Source organism: Ornithorhynchus anatinus, unplaced genomic scaffold, assembly GCF_004115215.2.
Source record: "Ornithorhynchus anatinus isolate Pmale09 unplaced genomic scaffold, mOrnAna1.pri.v4 scaffold_93_arrow_ctg1, whole genome shotgun sequence".
Classification (NCBI taxonomy): Eukaryota; Metazoa; Chordata; class Mammalia; order Monotremata; family Ornithorhynchidae; genus Ornithorhynchus; species Ornithorhynchus anatinus.
In genome coordinates this window covers 1568591-1591045 of record NW_024396943.1, presented here as the reverse complement: position 1 = coordinate 1591045, position 22455 = coordinate 1568591, and the positions used below count along the sequence as shown (strand labels likewise).

Below are 22455 nucleotides of genomic sequence, written 5' to 3'. Positions count from 1 at the left end.
CTGTGTCCAACCTAATTTACTTGTATCTACCCCAGGACTTAGTACAGTGTCTGGTACACAGTAAATGCTTAACAAATACCACTATTGTTATTATTATTATTACTATCATTATTATTTTGGAGCAGTGGGGAGATATGGACTGATCAAATTTTTAGAAAAATGATCCAGGCAGCAGAGTGAAGTTGGGCCTTCTTAGTAACTTTGGTTAAAAATAAGGTATCAGACCTTAGAATCAATCCTCTGTTTACAAAACTATTTCCATAAGAAAAGTTATTATAGCTTAAAATGTTTCTTCTTCATAGGTGATTTTCAGGGACCAATTGTGCCATTTTTCTGAAGACTGCCTGTAGTGAGATTAGTTGTCGTCGTAGAAATAGCAGTAATAACAATATTTATTGAACACCCATTAAGTAATTAAGCAAGTACAGCAGAAAAACAAAATATGTTCCCTGCCAACAAGGAGCCTGCTTTGTAATGGGGTAGGCAGATGTCAGAATGTCTATTAATAGTGGATCAGGGACAACCTGATTACCCTGTATCTACCCCAGCGCTTAGAACAGTGCTCTGCCACATAGTAAGCACTTAACAAATACCAACATCATTATTATTATTATCATTGAAAGGACATTCATACATGGCGCTCACAGTCTTAAGTGGGAGGGAGAACTCGTATTTGATTTGCATTTTATCTACTAGGAAACGTAGGAAAACTAGGAGGCCCAGAGAAGTGAAGTGACTCGCCCCAGGGCCACACTGCAGGCAAGAGGCGGAGCTAGGATTGGAACCCAGGTCTCCTGACTCTCAGGCCTGTGCACTTCTCACTAGGCCATGCAGCTTCCGCCCAGTGGAGCTGATGAAGCCACAGGACTCTGTCCTCTCCTGGTTCTCCTCATCTCTCTGGCCGGTCATTCTCGGTCTCCTTCGCAGTCTCCTCCTCCCCCTCCCATCCTCTGTTGGAGTTCCTCAAGGGTCAGTCCTTGGCCCTCTTCTGTTCTCCATCTACACTCACTCCCTCGGTGAACTCATCCGCTCTCACGGCTTCAACTATCATCTCTATGCAGATGACACACAGATCTACATCTCTGCCCCTGTCCTCTCCCCCTCCCTTCAGGCTCATATCTCCTCCTGCCTCCAAGACGTTTCTACCTGGATGTCTGCCTGCCACCTAAAACTCAACATGACCAAAACTGAGCTCCTCATCTTCCCTCCCAAGCCCAGTCCTCTCCCTGACTTCCCTATCACCGTGGATGGTACGACCATCCTTCCTGTCTCTTGGGCCCGCAACCTCGGTGTCATTTTTGACTCGGCTCTCTCGTTCACCCCACACATCCAATCCATCACCAAAACCTGCCAGTCTCACCTTTATAATATTGCCAAGATCTGCCCTTTCCTCTCCACCCAAATGGCTATCTTACTGCTACGGGCTCTCGTAATATCCCGGCTAGATTACTGTGTCAGCCTGCTCTCTGATCTCCCTTCCTCCTCTCTCTCCCCGCTCCAGTCTATTCTTCACTCTGCTGCTCGGCTCATCTTCCTGCAGAAATGCTCTGGGCATGTCACTCCCCTTCTTAAAAACCTCCAGTGGTTGCCTATCGACCTCCGCAAAAAACAAAAACTTCTCACTCTAGGCTTCAAGGCTCTCCATCACCTTGCCCCTTCCTACCTCTCCTCCCTTCTCTCTTTCTATTGCCCACCCCGCAAGCTCCGCTCCTCTGCCGCCCACCTCCTCGCCATCCCCCGTTCTCGCCTACCCCGCTGTCGACCCCTGGGCCACATCCTCCTGCAGTCCTGGAATGCCCTCCCTCTTTCACCCCTGCCAAACTAATTCTCTTCCCCTCTTCAAAACCCTACTTAAAGCTCACCTCCTCCAAGAGGCCTTCCCAGACTGAGCTCCCCTTTTCCCTCTGCTCCCTCTGCTCCCCCTCTATCCCCCCTTCACCTCTCCTCTGCTAAGCCCTCTCTTCCCCCCTTTCCCTCTGCTCCTCCCCCCTCCCTTCCCATCCCCTCAACACTATACTCGTCCGCTCAACTGTATATATCTTCATTATCCTATTTTGTTAATGAGATGTACATCACCTTGATTCTATTTATTTGCTATTGTTTTAATGAGATGTTCTTCCCCTCGATTCTATTTATTGCCATTGTTCTTGTCTGTCTGTCTCCCCCAATTAGACTGTATGCCCATCAAAGGGCAGGGACTGTCTCTGTTACCGATTTGTACATTCCAAGCGCTTAGTACAGTGCTCTGCACATAGTAAGTGCTCAATAAATACTATTGAATGAATGAATGACCTGAGGCTGGGCCTCTTGTGGCAGGGGCCAGAAAACGAAGCCACACCAATGGGCAACCTCCAATGCTGCTCGATGTGTCTGGCAGAAGACTACCTGTGCGTCATAAGCAGCGTGGCTCTGTGGAAAGAGCACGGGCTTGGGAGTCAGAGGTCATGGGTTCGAATCCCGGATCCACCACTTGTCAACTGTGTAACTGTGGGCAAGTCACTTAAATTCTCTGGACCTCAGTTACCTCATCTGTAAAATGGGGATTAAGACTGTGAGCTTCACGAGGGACAACCTGATTACCTTGTATCTACCCCAGCGCTTAGAACAGTGCTCTGCACATAGTAAGTGCTTAACAAATACCAACATTATTATTATTATTATGGTGGATGGCACTGGCAGGGATACCCAAAGTCCGCTGTGCCTAGATGTGACGAGGGGGGTGGGGGAGGATTCTCTGGGTCCCCTCCTTCATTAGGGGTTGGGAGGGTTCTAAGATGCTTTATCATCCCTCTGCCAGGGCCCAGGAGATTCGAGGCAGATCTTCTAAACTGTGAGCTCATTGTGGGCACGGAATGTGTCTGCCAACTCTGCTATATTGGGCTCTCCCAAGTGCTTAGTACAGTGTTCTGCCCTAAAGAAACACTCAATAAATATGATTGATTGATTGCAGCTGCTCCTTCCAGCTCCCATTTGAGAAAACACAACACACAAGCCAGGAGGAGCCAGTCACTGTTCCAGGGGTGGGGACTGCCAGGCAAGTGAGAGCTCAAGGACATTTAATCGCACATCCTCTTCCTTGTTGTCCTCACCCTATCCCTGGAAGGGAGGAAGAGAGTGGGGAAACTAGGTGAGGGAGAGAGTGGAGAAACTAGGGCCCAGAGAGTTTAAGGGACTTGTCTGAGGTCACCCAGCCAGTCTGGGCATCTGGACAGCACCTCAGATCGCCCGACTTGCTGCTCAGGGCTCTGGTGACCTTGGCCTCTGCCAGTTGTCCAGATGGAGGCTGAGGGGGGGCACGAGAATGAGTTTCCCGGGAGATTTTTTGAAATAACCACATTAGCTGTTTTGGTGGTCCTGGGACAAGGCCCCCTGGCTTAACAGAGCAGATCAGATGGGTAGGGGTGGAGTGGGCTGGGGTAAGGCCCTGGGCCGGCAGGCTGGAAGGTGGACCCGCCGCCACGTAGCTGGGAAGGGGAAAGTGGAATGTGAGCAATCTGCCTTCTTATCGGAGCTCTCACAGGCTTGTCAACAAGGACCAGCCCAGGGCCCCTTCTCCTCCAGGAAGATGTCATTCGTGAAAGACTCTGGAATGCAGCCAGGTCCTCTGGAACCCTGCAGTGCAGTAGGAGGGAGAATGAGAGAAGGGGCTGCCCACCTCCCTCTGCTAGAACATCAAAGGCTGGGAGATCCCAGAAGGGAGAAGCCCTGGTGGGCCTGATAGAGGACCTGGGTTCTAATCCCGGCTCTGCCACTTGTCTGCTATGTGACCTTGGGCAGGTCACTTCAGTGTGCCTCAGTTTCCTCAGCTGTAAAATGGGGATTAAGACTATGAGCCCTATATGGGACAGGGACTGTGTCCAACTCAACTCAAGTCAACTCAAGAGAAGCAGCGTAGCTCAGTGGAAAGACCACGGGCTTTGGAGTCAGAGGTCATGAGTTCGAATCCCCGCTCTGCCACTTGTCAGCTGTGTGACTGTGGGCAAGTCACTTAACTTCTCTGTGCCTCAGTTACCTCATCTGTAAAATGGGGATTAAGACTGTGAGCCCCACGTGGGACATCCTGATTCCCCTGTGTCTACCCCACCGCTTAGAACAGTGCTCGGCACATAGTAAGCGCTTAACAAATTCCAACATTATTAATTATCTTGCATCTACCCCAGCACTTAGATCAGTGGCTGGCACAAAGTAAGTGCTTAACAAATACTATTATTATTAGTAGCACTATATAATTATGGTATTTGTTAAGCACTTACTACATGTCAAGTACTGTTCTAAGTGCTGAATATGCATATATATATATTAGGATCTCTCAACATTTTTTTCATCTGTAAAACGGGGATTAAATCAATCAGTGGTGTTTATTGAGTGCATACTGTGTATAGAGCCCTGAACTAAGCACTTGGGAGAGTACAATACAACAGAGTTGGTAAACCAGTCCCCTGCCCACAATGTGTTCCTGGCCTAGTGGGGGACACAGACATTTTTATAAATAAATGATTTATATTCACCAGGTTTCCTTTAATTCATTCAATAGTATTTATTGAGTGCTTACTATGCGCAGAGCACTGTACTAAATGCTTGGAATGTACAATTGGGCAACAGATAGCGACAATCCCTGCCCAATAACGGGCTCACAGTCTAAACAGTCTTTCCTTTCCACTTAGAACGTGAATCCCATGTGGGAGCGGACTGTGTCCACTCTGATGACCTAGCATCTGCCCAAGTGCTTGGCACAGAGGAAGCACAGAACAACTAATGACAATCAGTTATCATTATTTTTATTTATTATCATTATCATTACTATTGCAACTTCCCTAACGAGACTGTAAGCTCCCTGAGGACAGGGATTGGATCTGCTAACTCTGTTGCACTCTCCGAAGGGCTTAGTACAGTACTCCATAGAGAGTAAGCACTCAATATGCACCATTGATTGACTGAGCGATTGACAGTGTGGGATCTGGGCTGCGCGGAGCGCTGGGGCTGGGCTTGCTCTCCGGGAGGGGTAGGGGGCGGTAGGGAGGCTGGGGCTTCCGAGGGCGGCGCGCCACCGTGCGGACGAAGGGGGAAAGGCAGGGAGAGGGCCATGGCGGCCGTTAAGGTGGGGGGAGGGGAAGGAGAGGGGAGAGCGGCCGTTGGCAGTTGGTTGGGGGGCGGGGGCCGTCGCGCGCAGGCGCCGTCGTCGGGCGGGGCCGGGGAGAAGCCCGGGGCGCGGGAAAAGCGAGGCGACGGGCCGGCCGAGGCGGGTGTGGCCGAGGCGCCGAGGCCGAGGAGGAAGAGCCGCCTCGCTGAGGAGGAGCCGCCGGCGGGGAGGGACACCGATGAGGACGTGAGGCCGCGGGGCCGGGGAAGGGCGAGAAGCCGGCCATCTTGGGTGGGAGTGGAGTTTGCCCCCGCCACAGGGGTCGAGGGGCGCGATGGGCGGAGTTATTCTCCTCCACAGAAATTGAGGGGCACTTTGGGCAGAATTTACCTCTTCCACAGGAATTGTGGTGGGTTTGGGGCTCAATTCACCTCAACATGGTTTGGAGGGCGCTCGGGGTGGAGTTTCTCCTCCACAGTAGAAGGGGGGTGGGGGGACGGTGGACGGACACTGTCGTCGGAGTTGGGCGGCCATTAGAGTTGGGCGGGCGGTGGTCGAGGGGCGGGCGGAGGGAGGCGGGGCGGCCGAGGCCTCGGTGGGAAGGCCGGGCCCGACCGATCTCGGGGCGGGGGCGGGGCGAGGCCCCGGGACTCGGGGCGCTGAAGTAAATGCACCCGGTCTAGCGGGTGATACACCGAGCCCACTGCGGCCGCCCACGCGGAAGGAGAATCCAGGACGGTGAAAGTGGAAAGAACGCTTGGAAGGAGAGTGTGGTAAGGAGAATGATACAAAATGATCGTGGTCTAGTGGAAAGAGCCCGGGCCTGGGAGTTGGACCACTTGGGTTCTAATCCCCACTCCACCGCTTGTCTATGTGTGGCTTTGGACAACTCACCTAACTTCTCTATGCCTGCGTTACCTCATCTGCAAAATGGGGATTAAGACGGTGAGCCCCATTTGGGACACGGATTGGGTCCAGCCCAGTTGTCTTGTATTTACCCCAGCATGTAGTACAGTCCGTGGCATATCATAAGCCCTTAAATACAATTAAAACAATTAATAATAGTTGGATAGTAGCCATAGTGGTGTTTTTCAAGTGCTTACTCAAGTGTAGGGCCGTGAAATAAATGCACAGGTGAAAATGAGACCTAGGCCCTGGCCCATAAGGGGCTCCCCTCCAGGAACAAGTGGGGAGGGGGGAGACAAGTCCAAAGGAGATGAGGAAATAATACAAAAACAACAGAAAAGACAAGGACAGCGATATACGCAAAAAGAGCTGTGGTGAGGTAGACATGAAAATGCATTACAAGTAGGGGAGGCAATCCCCTGTACTTAATTGCTTCGTGTGGGGGTGGTAAGTGCTTTTAGTGCTTGAGGGGGTGAGTTCTCAAGAGCCTAGGTGACAAGAGGGAAAATGGAATGGGGAGATGAGAGATTTCGGGAGGAAAGAAGTCCTGGAGGAGATAGGATTTTAGCAGGACTTTGAAGATGGGGGGAGGAGGGGATGATCTGTAAAATAAGGCCCGGGGGTGGGGGAGGAGAGAGGGTTTGAGCCAGTGATTGAAAGCTAGAGAGAGGAGTAGGTTGGGGTTAGGGGAGTGAAGTGTGCCGGCCGGAGAGGAGTGAGGCTAAGTGGGGGGAAGAGAGCTGATTGAGTGCCTTAAAGCCGATGATGAAGAGTTTCTGCTTGATGAGGAGGTTTTTGAGGAATGGGGGAAATAGGGATTTATAGAAAAATGATTCAAGCAGCAAAGCAAAGTATTGCATATTATAAATCGTTTATTCACATTAATGTTGGTCTCCCCCTCTAGACTAAGATATCCTGAGGGCAGGAAACATGTCTACCAACTTTGTTGTATTTTTATCTGTAATTTAGAACCAGCCCACTATTTACCAGTTTATTCCCATGAGAAAATTTGTTCTATCTGAAGTCGTTTGTGCTTGACTCGCCACTTTCAGGAATCAATTGTGTCATTCATCTGAGGACTCCCTGTAGGAGCAGTATTAGTGACAGTATTTGTTAAGCACCCACTGGAGGTCCCTGTGGATAGGGGAAGCATCTGCCAAATCTGTCGTGTTGTTCCCTCTTGAGTGCTAAGTACTGTGCTCTGCATGCAGTTAAGCACTCAATAAATGCCGTTGATGATGATGAGCGAAGTATGAACTGGAGAGAGGGAAAGCTGGAGATAGGGAGGTCAATGAAGAGGGTGATACAGTAGTTGAGATGGGACATAAGTGGTTGGATCAGCCTGGTGGTTTTCAATATAAATTCATGAATGTAGCTCTATTACTCATCTGTAAAGAAGTAAAAAAAATTCTTACTAGTTTTGGTTAAAAACATAGAATCTGATCTTGGAAGCAACCCTCTATTTATAGGTTTATTCCTGTGAGAAAATTGGTTTTGTTAAAAAGCGTTTCTATTTAACACGTGAGTTTTCAGGAACCAATTGTGTCACTAGTCTGAGTAGTAACAGTAATAACTATTTGTTAAGCACCACTGGAGGTCCTTATGGGCAGGTGAAGTATTTACCAACTCTGTGGTGGTGTCTTCTCCAAAGTGCAGAGTGCAGTGCTGTGCATATAGTAAACACTCAATAAATACCTTCCACTGATTTAGGACAGTAATAATAATAATGTTGGTATTTGTTAAGTGCTTACTATGTGCAGAGCACTGTTCTACATGCTGGGGTAGATACAAGGTCATCCGGTTGTCCCAGGTGAGGCTCACAGTCTTAATCCCCATTTTACAGATGAGGTAACTGAGGCACAGAGAAGTGAAGTGACTTGCCCAAAGTCAAACAGCTGGCAAGCGGCAGAGCCGGGATTAGAACCCATGACCTCTGACTCCCAACCCCAGGTTCTTTCCACTGAGCCACGCTGCTTCAAACAAAACACAGCCTGGCCTGGTGGAAAGAGCATAGGCCTGGAAATCAGAGGATCTGGGTTCTAATCCTGACTCCACCACTAGTTTGCTCTGTGACCATGGACAAGTCACTTAACTTCTCTGCCTCAGTTACCTCATCTGTAAAATGGTTACTAAATCTATGGTGTTTGTTGAGAGCTTACTGTGTGCAGAGCACTATACTAAGCGCTTGGCCGAGTTGAAGATGAGAGAGATGGTAGACATGTTCCCTGCCCATAACGAATTTACAATCCAGAGGGGGAGACAAACATTAATAGGAATAAATAAATAATTTCTATCAATAATAATAATGGCATTTGTTAAGGGCTTACTACGTATGAAGCACTGTTCTATGCGCTGGGAGGGATACAAGGTGATCAGGTTGTTCATTCATTCATTCAACAGTATTTATTGAGCGCTTACTATGTGCAGAGCACTGTACTAAGCGCTTGGAATGTACAAATCGGCAACAGAGACAGTCCCTGCCCATTGACGGGCTTACAGTCTAATCGGGAGAGACAGACAGGCAAAAACAATAGCAATAAATAGAATCAAGGTGATGTACATCTCATTAACAAAATAAATAGAGTAATGAAAATATACACAATTGAGCGGACAAGCACAGTGCTGAGGGGAGGGGAAGGGAGAGGGGGAGGAGCAGAGGGAAAGGTTGTCCCAGGTGGGGCTCACAGTCTTAATCCCCATTTTACAGATGAGGTAACTGAGGCTCAGAGAAGTTAAGTTACTTGCCCAGAGTCACACAGCAGACAAGTGGCTGAGCTGGGATTAGACTCATGAACTCTGACTCACAAGCACGTACTCTTTCCAGTGAGTCATGCTGCTTCTCTGTTGTATCAACCCCTAGTTATACAATGAGGGGTACTGGGAGTTAATTAGCGAAGCCTTGTTGTGGGAGCTGGGATTTTAGGAGAGCTCTGAAGGTGAAAAGGGCTGAGGTCTTGTAGATTTGGTCGAATGCTTTTTTATCCTTGCATAAATTGAGCGATAAGAAGAGGTGCCCATGGGTAAGAAGGGGAAAGGTTATCCCCTTTCTAGCCCTGTAGCACTTATGTCCATGGCCTGTTATGCTCCCATTTTTCCCATCTGTAGTTTATTTTACTGACTGACTCCCGCTCTGGACTGAAAGCTTGTGGGGAGGGACACATGTCTTCCAACTACTGTTCTGTATTTTGCCAAGTGCCTAGTACAGTGCTTTGTACACAGCTAGCCCTCGATGAATAACACTGACAGAATGAATCCCAGGAATTTTGGGGGTAGAGGGAATATTTGTAATATCATGAAAAGGGAGGGTCTAAAGGTTTGGGTTATTTTGCAACTGTCAGGCTGTGGGTTGTTTCTCTATTTTTATGTTTATCATGAGAAACACATTGTGTTTTCCTGTCCCTCCATGAGTTAGGAAGCTACGTGAAGACTGGGATCATGTCATGTATGTCCTTTGTAACTTCCATAGGACTTATTACCAGGATTCACAAAGAGTGAATGATTGGGGGTGGGGGAGGGGGGGACTGATTGTCCTAAACATTCATATAGGACCTAGAGTTTGGGGATTTAAATTTTAATTCCAACATATCTTCACAACAGCTCTATTTGTTGGAAAATTACCAGACTTCCTTTTATTCCTTGGGGAAAATTTGGATGCAGAGAAGATTTCCGATTAACTGGAGATCAAAGACTTGTCCAGGAAATGAATGGCAGAACTGTGGAAAGAAGCTAGGTCTTTTTTTTTCTGGTAAAATATGCCCCATAGAAGATACTGAAAAATCAAAAAGCCCAATAAGGAGTGTTGTCTATGAAATTCGCTTGCACCTTTCACTTATTTTAAAGTACTGGCAATGTTCTGAAATTAACTGATGTAAATACTTTGAAAATACACTTTTCTTGTAGGTAGAGAATAGGACTACAAAAGCAAATATGGAAGAAGAGAAGAGCAAGGAACTCACTTGTGGTAAAATCCCTTCGGTTATGTTCCTTAAACCAGTTTTCCTCTTTCTTGTCAATGTACTGGCTTTTTTTTTTTTTAGTCCCCTTAGGTAAGTCTCCCTCCCTCCAACTTCTCACCTCTGCAGTCTACGTACTAGAATAAGAGTGATGATTAATGACAAAGGTGGCATTTTTTAGACCACGTGGCCATGCTCGCCTCATCCTCACCCCAGCATTACCCCCCAGTCTCAGTTCCATTCCCTCACTGCCCCCTCCCCTCCACCCCCAACTCCTTGGTCTCCTCCTCCTGACCACTCACGCACACAGCAATTCCCCGCATCCCTGGGCGTCACTCCAAATCTCACTCAAAAGCCTCCATGCTTATGTACATAAATAGAAGAGAACAGTTAAAGCCATTTGAATGAAGAAGCTCGACAGAAAATGACTTTCTATGCTTTTCAGTTTAATTTGAGAACAGAATGTATCACATAATTTCATAATACCATTTGTGTGACAGTTATTTACCTAAAAGATAGAGTCTCCTGCTTTAGGGGGACTCTTATCTGAGTATTTCCTGTTTCTCTCAGAGGTATTATGCATTAGGAAAAATAACTCCAAATGTTAAAAGGTTCATTTTCAATGGAGAAAGCAGGTACAATCTTCATTAAATGTTGTTTTTATTTGTTTCTTTTCTGAAACAGTGGAGAAGGATATGGACTTACTGCTGGAGTGCATTAAGCAGGAACTAAACTCATACAACGCTCCTGCTATAAAGACTGCTTTGTTCTCAGTTGTTTCAATTTGTCAAGAAAACAGTAAGATGATTCTCTGAAATTTGATCTAGAGTTCTCTTTTTACATTGTGAGATCACATGATGCAAAAATGTATGTCTTTATTTTTAAAAAACTGCTAAAAAGAGTTTTCTAAAGTTATGAATAGGTAGGAAGGAGAGGGCTTTTTTTTTTTTTGAACTTGGGATAAGGTAGAGTGTGAGGTCCATGAAGGACTGGGACTGAGTCCAGTCGTGACTCAGTGGAAAGAGCACGGGCTTGAGAGTCAGAGGTCATGGGTTTGAATTCCGGCTCTGCCACTTGTCAGCTGTGTGACTGTGATGCACTTCTCTGTGCCTCAGTTACCTCATCTGTAAAACAGGGATTAACTGTGAGCCTCATGTGGGACAACCTGATTACCCTGTATCTACCTCAGCACTTAGAACAGTGCTCTGCACATAGTAAGCTCTTAACAAATACCAACATTATTATTATTATTATCTACCCCAGCACTTCCACAGTGTTTGGCACAGAGTAAATCCTTAATGATAAATGCTAAGGTTTTCACATGACCCATGGGCCTAATTGTGATAGTAACAATCATGATAATTGGGGTATTTGTTAAGTGCTTACCCTAAGAAGCAGCATGGCCTAGTAGAAAAAGCATGGGCCTGAGAATCAGAAAAACTGGGTTTTAATCCCGTTTGTTTGCTGTGACAATGGACAAGACCATTCCCTTCTCGGTGCTTCAGTTTCCTCATCTGTAAAATGTTGATTTAGTATCCGTTCTGCCTCCTACTTAGACTTGGAGCCCCAGGTTGGTCAGGGTCGATCTCTGACCTGGTTATCTTCTGTCTACCCCAGCACTTGGCACATTCTAAGTGCTTAACAAATACCAAAATTATTACTATTTTTTTAAATCATCATTATTGCTAATTATGAGAATTATAATAATATTATTATGGACCAAACATTGTTCTCAAAGCTGGGATGGAAGATGATCAGATCTGACTGATCCCTGTCTCACCTGGGGCTCTCAGGGTAAGGTGGAGGGAGACGTGGGTGACTCAGGATTGCGCTGCCCCTCTCCAACTCCTCTTCCTTCTCCAGGCCTGGTGTGCAGTTCCCAATGCCCCTCCTCCGCTCAGCCAGATGCCTTGTTGCTTCTGGGTACTCTGCTGGGCTGCCGGCGAGGATGAATTTTACTTCCCCTGTGGTAGAGGGGAGCTGGCTGGTAGTCAGATAGAGTCAAACTCTCCGGTGTCCCCTGAAGCAGGAGGAACCGGGAGGCAGGGTGAGAGGCATGCAGTGGCAGAGAGGCTGGAATTCCTCAGTTCTACAGAAGAGGTGAGGGGAAAAAGAAAGAGGAAAGAGAGGGAGAAAGTCTATGAATGAGAGTGAGTGACTAGGAGAGCAAGAGACTGAGGTATGTGGTAGATGGAATAGACAGACTGGGCTGGCTCTGGTCACAGGAACCAACATGACTAAGAAACCTTACTCCCCACTCTTACCTTCTTCCCTTCTCCCAGTTCCGCAGTCAGGCTCCAATGTGGCAATCGATGGTTCCAGGATTGTTTCTTATAGAAAACTGCTTTGCACTGAAAAGGAAAAAACCCAAGGAATTGGATATACGGTAGCCTTAATTTGAGCCCAGCTCCCAGCACGTAGTAGGCACTCAATGAATGCAAACAACTTATTGACTCCTCGTTTCTTCAGAATAATTCTGCAATCTTGTTTGATCTTTCATTTTGTTTGCAAATCCTGCAGGCCGTGCAAGTGTCTACTTTCAAGATATTGGTGGTTTGAAGTTGGTACGTGATCTTGCAATGTCAGATGCACCCAGCTCATTAAAAGAAGTTGCTCTGTATACTGTAGGATCTCTAGCCAAATTTAATGGTAAGAGATCATTTGATCACTTTTTGCACCCTGTTGCACCCCTTGAACCATTTTAGGCTTATTTTCTCTCCTTTCCCCATTATTGCATCTACGTTTTATCCAGGTGCTGAATTAATCCCAAAACAAATAAAACCATGTCAGTTATACTCAAGTGCCCATTATAGTACTGTGTGATTTATCGGCAGTCAGTACTCAGTAACAGCACAGTTTTCATGTGTAATTCACTTGAGCTGAAGCTGAAAATCTAATTTGTCAAAATGAACTGATCATTAAGCTTCTAAAGCAATCTAGTTGCTTGTCTGAATACTGTTGCGCGTAGCTCAAAATCCCTATTATTAGAAATGATTTTCTCTGTAGAACTGTTAACCTCATTATTATGGTGATAACTAGAATTATTTGCTAATACTACTATAATCCTGTAAGTGTAGTGTTATTGAAGGAATGTAGAAAAACAGTACCCATGTCATTTGCCCCATTTTTGATGGTATTTCTTAAGAGCTTACTGTGTGTCAGGCATTCTACTAAGCATGGCCTCATGGATTGAGCATGGGCCTGGAAGTCAGAAGGACCTGGCTTCTAATCACAGCTCCTCACTTATCTGCTGTATGCCCTTGGACAAGTCACTTCACTTCTCTGGGCCTCAGTGACCTCATCTCTAACATGGGGGTTAAGACTGTGAGCCCCATGTGGGACAGGGACTGTGTCCAACCCAATTAACTCTTATCTACCCCAGCACTTAGTACAGTGCCTAGCACATAGTAAGTGCTTAACAAAGTACATTTTAAAAAAAGAACAAAAAACGAGTTGATAGAAGGTAATCAGGTTAGACATAGTCCCTGTCTCAGATGGGACTCACAGTCTTAATCCCCATGTTACAAATGAGGTAACAGGCACAGAGAAGTTGTGACCTGCCAAAGGTCACACAGTAAACAAGCCGCAGAACTGGGATTAGAGTCTAGGTCCTATGACTACCTGGCCCGTGCCCTTTCCACTAGGCCACACTGCTTCTCGTTGTTCTCCAGAATAATGTTGGGTGTCTCAGTTCTGAAAATGAATTTTTTTCTCTTTGTATAGTTTGCTTACCACAGAAAACTGTTTCAGTGTTTACCACTCTGTAGGAATTTGTTTTTTTGAGGTTGGGCATGGGGAGCAATTTTCTTCAGGCAACTTCCTTTGTGAGGGCAGAAGGACCCATTTTTGAGCAAGATTTACGTATACCTGATGTGAAGGAATCACCCAGTTTAATAATGGAATGTGTTAGACATGACGCATTTTTTCTGCATTATGGTAGTATTGGCTTTATACTCTGTACAGTTCAACTGGATCCCCACAAAAGGAGTTTAGGCCAGTTTTCTGAGATGCAAGTTTTTAGTAGGTAGAATTCATTTTGAAAAGTATTTGTGCTTCCTAATTACTATTCTTATGGCTTTTATTCCTCTTTAAGTCCTCTGTCAGCAAAGTCTCTGTACTCCTGAATTGTTTGACGAAATGATGACGTTCATAGTTGATGAAAAGTCCAGCGTGAATTTACAAACAGTGTCTGTCTCCGTTCTATTGGCTGTGGTTTCAAAGAACAGTAAGTTTGAATTTTCCTTTTAGAATTATCCCCCTGGAACCTGAATACTTTTTCTGTTCTTTTTGGTCCATGTACTAGGACAGCTCTTCTCAGCCCCTTTAATCCAACTGGTACTTCAGTCATCTGAAGGCTGTGTGTAGATATCTCCCATTAATATAATATTTTGGAGTTAGTGGGGGAAAAGAATTCAACCCGGGTGTGTTTTGTTGCTCAGTATTTTAGAGCTCTCCATGTTGAGCAGCAGTAAGGTGCTGACCTTCCTGCCTCCAGTCTCCCCCGACTGCAGACCCTAGCTCACTCGGCTGCCCGGCACATTTTTCCTCAAAAATCTCCAATGGTCGCTCTTCCCTCTCTGCATCAAACAGAAACTCCTTACCACTGGCTTTTAGGCATTCAGTTAGCTTTCCCCCTCCTACTTGAGTACCATGCTGATTCATTCATTCATTTGTTCATTCATTCATTTAGTCATTTTTACTGAATACTTACTGTTTACAGAGCGGTGTACTGAGCACTTGGGAGAGTGCAGTACAACAGTCAACAGACATTTCCCCTGCCTACAGCGAGTTTACAGGCTATGCAGCCTGCATGCTTTGCTCCCTTATCTGTAATTTTTTAAATGTCTGTCTCCCCCAGTGGACTGTAAACTCCTTAAGGGCAGGGATCCTGTCTGCCAACTCTGTTGTACTCTCCCAAGCACTTAGTACAGTTCACCGATCATATAAGAGCACAATAAATACAACTCATTGATTCATTGAAGTGCTTTGGAGTGTAAGGTTCAGGTGGCGTATTGTCTCGGTTATTTTCTTTGCCTCAGACAATTTGAAAGTAAATCAAAATTCCAAGTAGATGAAGAGCCAAGGGTCATTTCCTTAAAACGATCAGATATCAGTTTCGCTCTTTCATCAACATATGTACCTTTTGAATATGAACAGTATGCAAAATGAGCTTTTTTGTGTATTGAAAAATGAGATCCGCTACTGCCCTGTCAGTATTTGTCATTCGGGGCCATATTTCTCCATCCTTTTTCCATAAGCTCAAGCAGTTGTTAAGAATATGTAGAGTCACTGAGGGCTTAATTAAATTCATATGGTGACATTTAACCGATTTTTGTTTTTTAGGGGCTGGACAAATGCTTCTGAGAGAAATGGGCTGTATTCCTGTTCTGAAAAAGTTATTCAGGTAAACAGATAGGAAACTAGTCTCTGGTCAAGGTAATGAGTAACAAACACCTGCAAATTTAAAGCATTTTGACCATCTTAATTGCTTGTTTCCTAATAGAGAAACTCTCACAGAATCTGAAATTGACTCCTCGATCCAAAGCTGTCAGGAGAAATATTCCCTGTGGTATGCAGTGTGCAATGCTCTGACTGCAGCTGTCAATAATCCTCCAAATGGTAATTATCTTGAATTTTTTATGGAATTGGTGGCTACTGAAATGAACGTGGCAAAATTATTGACGGCTGCATTTTTCCAGTAGTGTACCTGTGCCAACTTCAACTTTGACCTGATTCAGTTTGGGTTTCTTTTCTTGTCAGAGGAAAATCAGAAGATTTGCAGTTCCATTTTGCTGTGTGCACAGACCTTGTTAGAAGCACAAATCAAGCCTGACGTAGTTCATCCCCTTAGCTTATTTATTGGCCTCGTAATGGCAGGGAACCGTAAGTGTCAACTATTTCTTAATCTAGATGCATTAAGGAGAACCATTCTCGGAATAATAAGTGTACGTGATTCAGTCCGATGCTTGAGTTTGTTTGGGGTAAACTAAACCCAGATGGTGGTACCGGCTTATAAGCACTTTATAAAGAATAGTGCAGTGACACTTTTCAAGGAATGTGAAGTCCTAGATCTCTTCCCATCCGGTTTCCGTCCCCTTCACTCCACAGAAACAGCCCTCTCTAAGGTAACCAATGACCCTCTTCTTGCCAAATCTAATGGCCTCTATTCCATCCTGGTCCTCCTAGACCTCTCGGTTGCCTCTAACACTCTCAACCACTTGCTTCTCCTTGAAACTTTATCCAATCTTGGCTTCACTGAGGCTGTCCTCTCTTGGTTTTCCTCCTCTCTCTCTGACCACTCCTTTTCAGTCTCTTTTTCTGTCCCCTCCTCTGCCTCCCACCTTCTGACAGTAGGGATCCCTCAAGGCTCAGTTCTAGGCCCCCATCTGTTTTTCCTCTACACCCAAATAATAATGAAAATACTAATAATGGTACTTGTTAAGTGCTTACTGTGTGCCAAGCACTGTTCTGAGTGCTGGGGTAGATCCAAGGTAGGCACTTGGAACACAGTCCCTGTCCCTACTAAAATACAGAGAAGCAGCGTGGCTCTGTGGAAAGAGCATGGGCTATGGAGTCAGAGGTCATGAGTTTGAATCCCAGGTCTGCCACTTAGCTGTGTGACTGTGGGGAAGTCACTTAACTTCTCTGTGCCTCAGTTACCTCATCTGGAAAATGGGGATGAAGACTGTAAGCCCCACGTGGGACGACCTAATTCCCCTGTGTCTACCCCAGCGCTTAGAACAGTGCTCGGCACATAGTAAGCGCTTAACAAATACCAACATTATTATTATTATTACTTCTTTATATGCACATGGAAAAGTATCCTTTTAATACACAAATTATGCCTTAGAAATGTCGATGTAGTTGTATTCATTGGGTACACGGTCATGAGTGTTACGTAAAATTAGCTTAGTGAAATGAATGCTTCAGAACAGCAATGATCCCTTTGCTTGATAAAAGTGCTGACTGTTTTATAACTTTATTCCTGAAGCACCAGTTCAGGAATTCTTCATATCTATTGGTGGATTGGATGGTTTGGCTGACATTTTTACCAAGCTGGTCAGCAATTCAAGAGAGAGTATTCCTAGTGCTAAGATGGCAGTAGCGGTGACAAATACCCTGGGTGTCTGCATTGCCCATAACCGTGAGTGATTCAAACATTTGCATGTTTGTCTCGTATTCCAGTAATTCCATTTTGTATGATTGTTCCACAATTCGGTGTTTGGTTTTATAGAGACTTGATTTACACACAAATGCTGTGAAGGGCTTATGGTTTTTTATCATTCATACTGCTGCTCTCCCTCTGGGATCCCAAACTCAGTACCCTCCACTTCCTGTCGCCACAACCACCGCTACCCTAGGTTCTGGTGGGGATGCAAAATAGCCCTGGAAGACCTAGGAGCCTGTTGGGAAAGAGTCAAGCCCCCTGCCCAGTCTCCTCATCAAGGCCCCCCCGCCCCGCCCCCAAATCTTGCCCTGGAAGGCAGCCACCAACGAGTGGAGTTGCCAACTGGTGGCTCCATTTCCTGTTGGTGCCTCCCCGTCCGTTCAGAAGCCTTGGGAACTTTTAGCCTACAATCCCAACTTCGGGGCAGGGAGCGGTCACCCCCTTAACTGCACTGTGTTGGTGCGTCTGTGTCCTGTTCCACCAAGCTAATCCTATTCCCTACTTAACTCCTCCCACCTTTCCCATCACTATCTAAGGCATTAACTGTCCTTTCTGTCCCTCCCTTGCTCGTAACATTGGAATCATATTAGATGCCTCTTTTTCATTCTTTGCCCAAATGGAAATCATCACCAGGATCCACCCGCTGATTCTATCTCAGTGTCGTATCACAGACCGTCTCCTTCCTCTCTGTTCCTCCTGTCACCGCTCCAACTGCACGGTGTCCCTGTTTTCATTCAATCATTCAGTTGTATTTATTGAGCGCTTACTATGTGCAGAGCACTGTACTGAGCACTTGGGAAAGTACACTACAACAATGAACAGACACATTACCTGCCCACGATGAGCCCTTGACAACCTTCTTTTTGATCAGTCAGTGGCGTTTGAGTGGGGATGGTCTGTCAACGGAAAAGCATTGTGACAACTAGCCACAACTAAAAGGGGCAAAGAATAAATTCACAGTTGAGAAGAAAGAAGGGCAGGGAATGTGTTATATTGTTATATTGTACTCTCCTAAGTGCTTAGTACAGTGCTCTGCAAACAGTAAGTGCTCAATAAATTTGATTGACTAAGGCTGTTGGTAGCAGGAGGATGGAAGGATGAATAGATAAGGGTAAATTACTACAAGTTGAGAATGTGTCTATGTACTGAGGCAAATAAACAGAAGGGCTAAGGGTAACTGTTGGATGGACACAACCTGGGAAGCTTGCTTAATCAGGATAGGTAGGAAAGGCCTCCTGAAGAAGGGGATTTTTAGGAAAAACTTTGAAGATGAGGAGAGCTGCAGATTGGAAGGGGCAAGGAGTTCTAGGCAGGCGAGACAATAAGAGCAAGGGGTCGGGGGCAGGAGAGCTGAAAATGAGGCACAGCGAAAAAGTCAGTTTGGAAGGAATGAAAAGTGCAAGCTGGGGTCTGGTGCAACAAGAGAACGGATGAATGAGAGAGTGCATATAATGTGCCTTGAAATCACTCTCTTTTGGGACGGGGGGCCCGGTGGTGTCGTTGAGCATGATAGGACAGATAGGTGGAAGAGCCCCGTGTAATAGCGCTGTTTTATGCCAGGTGGAAGTATCTCATCGTCCACAGCTCGATAGGAATCAGCATGTCATAGAGACAGCACGGCTAAACCCTGGGTGGGCAGAATAACCCCTGAGACAGGCAGCCGTGCGGCAGCACCTATATGCCTGATAGGAATCAATTCCTTGCCGAAGATCGCTGTCATCGAATGGTTCCGGATTTGCAGGAGTTTGAGGATTAAGCAGGAGACAGTGGTCCAAATGCTCGAGGAGAGGCAGAGGAGGACCTGAAGAATGTCTATTTGGATTTTGTGTTTCACCCTGATGGTTAAAAATGTTTGTGTCAATTATACTTATGTTGAAAAATATTTTATACTGCTAGCTCCTGGTAGTAGAATTCTAGCGAAGCATGACGTTGTGCCCAAACTTTTGACTTTGCTGTTCCTGGAGAGTCTGGATTCTGGAGAGAAAACAAATGTTCTGGTTACTCTTGGGCATTGCATCGAGTCGTGTGGTAAGCATGTGTATTATTGAGTGGGCTTGTACAACCCGTTTCCATTTTTTATTTTTACTTAGTGTATGGGTGCATGTGTTTGTATACACCTCCTTCATGACTGAAAATGACAGCACTGCCAATGAAGTTCACCTGTGGTGGTGATGGAAATCGTGTTAACTAGTATTATCTTCATACAGATGTCACAGTTCCTGTTCAGGAAGGAAATTATGAATGATTCTTATGATTAGGGCTGTGTTCTTTTCACAACATCAAGATTTAGAACTTTCTAGAAAAATGAAGAACATAAAAATTGTTCTAAATTAAACAGTCTAAAATCTCATATCAAACCGAGTGCTCTGTACAGTCTTGGTACATAGTAAGTGCTCATCACATACCACTACTAATATTACCATCATTATTGATAATACTATATTCATCAGTTGTTTGAACTGGGTGGAGACGTCCTTGAAGTAAAGTGTTAGCAGTGGTGGACTTAGAGGAGATTTTAACCGTATCTTCATTTTGTCCTGCAGAGCAAAATCTGAATCGCCTTCTCCAGAGCAATGGCCTGAAATTTATCATCGAATCCTTAGCTGAGTCTCATTACGAGATTTTAAGCAACATCGTTTTTATTGTGCTGCACAACTGTAAAGTTTTGGGTAAGTTCATCATTACTGTTGGAAAAGTGATCCTGCCTAATCTGTTTCAAAATGTTGTGCTTCTTTGTACATTGACGACTAAGAATTGTGGTGCGCTTCAAGGCTGTATATTCATGGTAGAAAGCAAATCTGTTCCAAAGGCGGATAAGGGAAACACCAGCCGATTGCTCATGTAACCAGGCCCAGATAGCCTCTGGTCCTGTCCTCGTAGTGTCAGAAGGAGTTTTCTCCCTGGGTAGCAGACAGTTGGACACTGCAGCATTTTTTCCTCTCTGACTCTGATTTCCACTTCCTGGTCTGAATTGTCACTCAGACCATTGATTAACCTCACGATTTGCCTCCTCGTTCACATTCCCCAGCTGTCCTTGGTACCCACAAGGGTCCCCAACCAGCTCACATCTCCCCTCTTCTGAGAGAAGCCTTCTCTGGGTCCCACTGCACCCTCCAGCAGTCACCCCTTCTCCCTGCTCCCACCTGCATCCAAAGTCAGCTTGGGAGAGTATAGCAGAGCAAGCCAGACGTTCCCTACCCTAAAGGAGCTGACATTCTCTTGGGGGAGGCAGACCTACAAAATCTGTACCAGTAGTGGGAGGAGTTGGAAGGATGAGGATCACAGAGGGGAGCAGAGTCAAAGTCGGGGCAAGCCAGACGTTCCCTACCCTAAAGGAGCTGACATTCTCTTGGGGGAGGCAGACCTACAAAATCTGTACCAGTAGTGGGAGGAGTTGGAAGGATGAGGATCACAGAGGGGAGCAGAGTCAAAGTCGGAATGAACAATTGGATGGATCATCGGCCGTACGTCTTTATTCACACACCAAGGATGGGTGTGGAAACCTAAGGACTTAAGCATGGCAGTTGGGTTGCTCTAACTTGAAGTGTTGGGAGTTAATCAGGGAGGGCAAGGTGGAGGAGGCAGAATTTTAGATGGGCTTTGAAGATCGGCAGAGTTGAAGCCTGGTGGATTTGGCCAGGGAGGGAGTTGAAGGGTGGGGACGAGTGTGAGCCGAGGGGATGGTAGTGGGCGAGCCGAGGAGAAGGGACAGTTAATTTGTGGGCAGGGCAATGGAAGATGAAGGGGACTAATCTAAAGATGGAGAAAGCAGACAAAGGAAAGGAGTTCCGGCTTCATGAGAAGGGAGATGGGCAGCCATTGGAAGGTTTTGAGGAGTGGAGATAGGTGTGCTGAGACGTGTTATATTGTCCTCTCCCAAGCACTTAGTACAGTGCTCCACACACAGTAAGCACTCAGTAAATACGATTGACTGGCTGACTGACTGGTAGCAGTGTGTCGAGTCAATTGAAGGAGGACGATGCTGAAGACAGGGAAACCAAGGAGGAGATGAGATGAAGAGAACTTGAACCGGTGTGGTGACTGACTGAGGAGGAAGGGGCACACCCGGGCAGCGTTTTGGAGGAAGAGTAGCGAATTTAGCAGCGTGAAGGGTCTCTTATCCACGTTGGGGAAAACACGGGTTCGTTCCCATAATCACTGGTTTATTTCAAAGACCAGGCATTAGGCATCTGGAGATGGAGTTCCAGCTAGGTTAATAAATGAGAAGAAAACGTTCTCATCTGTGTCGCATTGGGATTTTCAGTTGAAGATAACATGAGGGCTAAACGATTTGATACCAAATTACTGACAGGTTAGTGACTTGCATCCCAAACCTTATTCTGAAAATAATGTACTGAATAAGGATCACACTCCAATCACTCGTACTTATGGAGCACTTAATGTGTGCAGAGCACTGTACTAAGTGCTTCCTTGTTACTTTCCCTGTTCCCTGTAAGGAGACTGTGACTTTTACTCCCATTGTTATTTCCAAAAGAAAATTGAGGTTCCGGGACAAAGAATAAGATATAGGCTTAGTGTGTTATGTGATGTCTTGTGAATTGAAGTTAGGTGACATCAGAGAGGTGGGTGGGCAAATTTTGTGAAATTTATTTCAAGACAATAAAGCATTCCCATTAAAGCATTTATAATAATGTCCAATTCTTTTTTACCCCTTTTACACAGCTGAGAATTTACTCGATAAGCTTCTGGCATTCATTCCGCAAGACGCTCCTGAAAAAGAACAACAAAGAAAAGCTCTTGGCTGCTTGAAGAAAACAGAAAACACCCTGCTTAAGGAACAATTTAAAAGAGAAGAAGATGAGGTTTGCTTGTTCCTTTCAAAGATTATAAATCTCCTTCCAAAGATTTTAGAGAAGGCCTGAGAGTTTCATTGTGGGCAGGGATCGTGTCTGCCAACTCTGTTATATTGTACTTTCCGAAGTGTTTAGCACAGTGCTCTGCATACAGTAAGCACTCAGTCAGTAATGGACTGATTGATAGTTCTTCACATGTGAGTCATAGTTTTGGGAAGGAAGGAAAACTGAATTGCCATTTCTCCAGGCATTTCCATTTCTGTTATTTTCTGCATGAGTTGAAGGGAGACTTTCAGGGAAGGAAATCGGGGCCATTTGTGGGGAGGGGCCAGTTGGGCGAATGGCTCCAAGTCCCTCCTTTCTCCTCGGGACCCCTCCTGGGGAATGGAGTTCTGGACAGCTGCTGTTGTGCCTGAGAGGGGGACGAAGAACGAAGCCATGCACCTGATGCCCCGGTGCCCCTTCTCTCCCCCACCACTTCTCATGCGGGTAGCTCTCTGGGGTCCCCTGGATGGGGAGAGTGGAACCCCCTAA

General features: G+C 45.8%; 1 protein-coding gene across 1 annotated transcript in view; it reads left to right on the top strand.

Annotated features, from left to right (window-relative positions):
• LOC100682168 (telomere repeats-binding bouquet formation protein 1-like) overlaps positions 1-22455 on the top strand; it is an 87554-nt gene that overhangs the window by 60318 nt on the left and 4781 nt on the right. Inside the window, exons 2-13 of the mRNA XM_029057365.2 lie at positions 5764-5853; positions 9887-9947; positions 10624-10737; positions 12460-12588; positions 14033-14164; positions 15283-15343; positions 15443-15558; positions 15700-15822; positions 16931-17083; positions 19004-19135; positions 19651-19776; positions 21791-21930. Of these exons, the coding sequence (XP_028913198.1) occupies positions 9914-9947; positions 10624-10737; positions 12460-12588; positions 14033-14164; positions 15283-15343; positions 15443-15558; positions 15700-15822; positions 16931-17083; positions 19004-19135; positions 19651-19776; positions 21791-21930 (1260 nt within the window). The 5' untranslated portion in view covers positions 5764-5853; positions 9887-9913. The remainder of the gene's footprint in view (positions 1-5763; positions 5854-9886; positions 9948-10623; positions 10738-12459; positions 12589-14032; positions 14165-15282; positions 15344-15442; positions 15559-15699; positions 15823-16930; positions 17084-19003; positions 19136-19650; positions 19777-21790; positions 21931-22455) is intronic.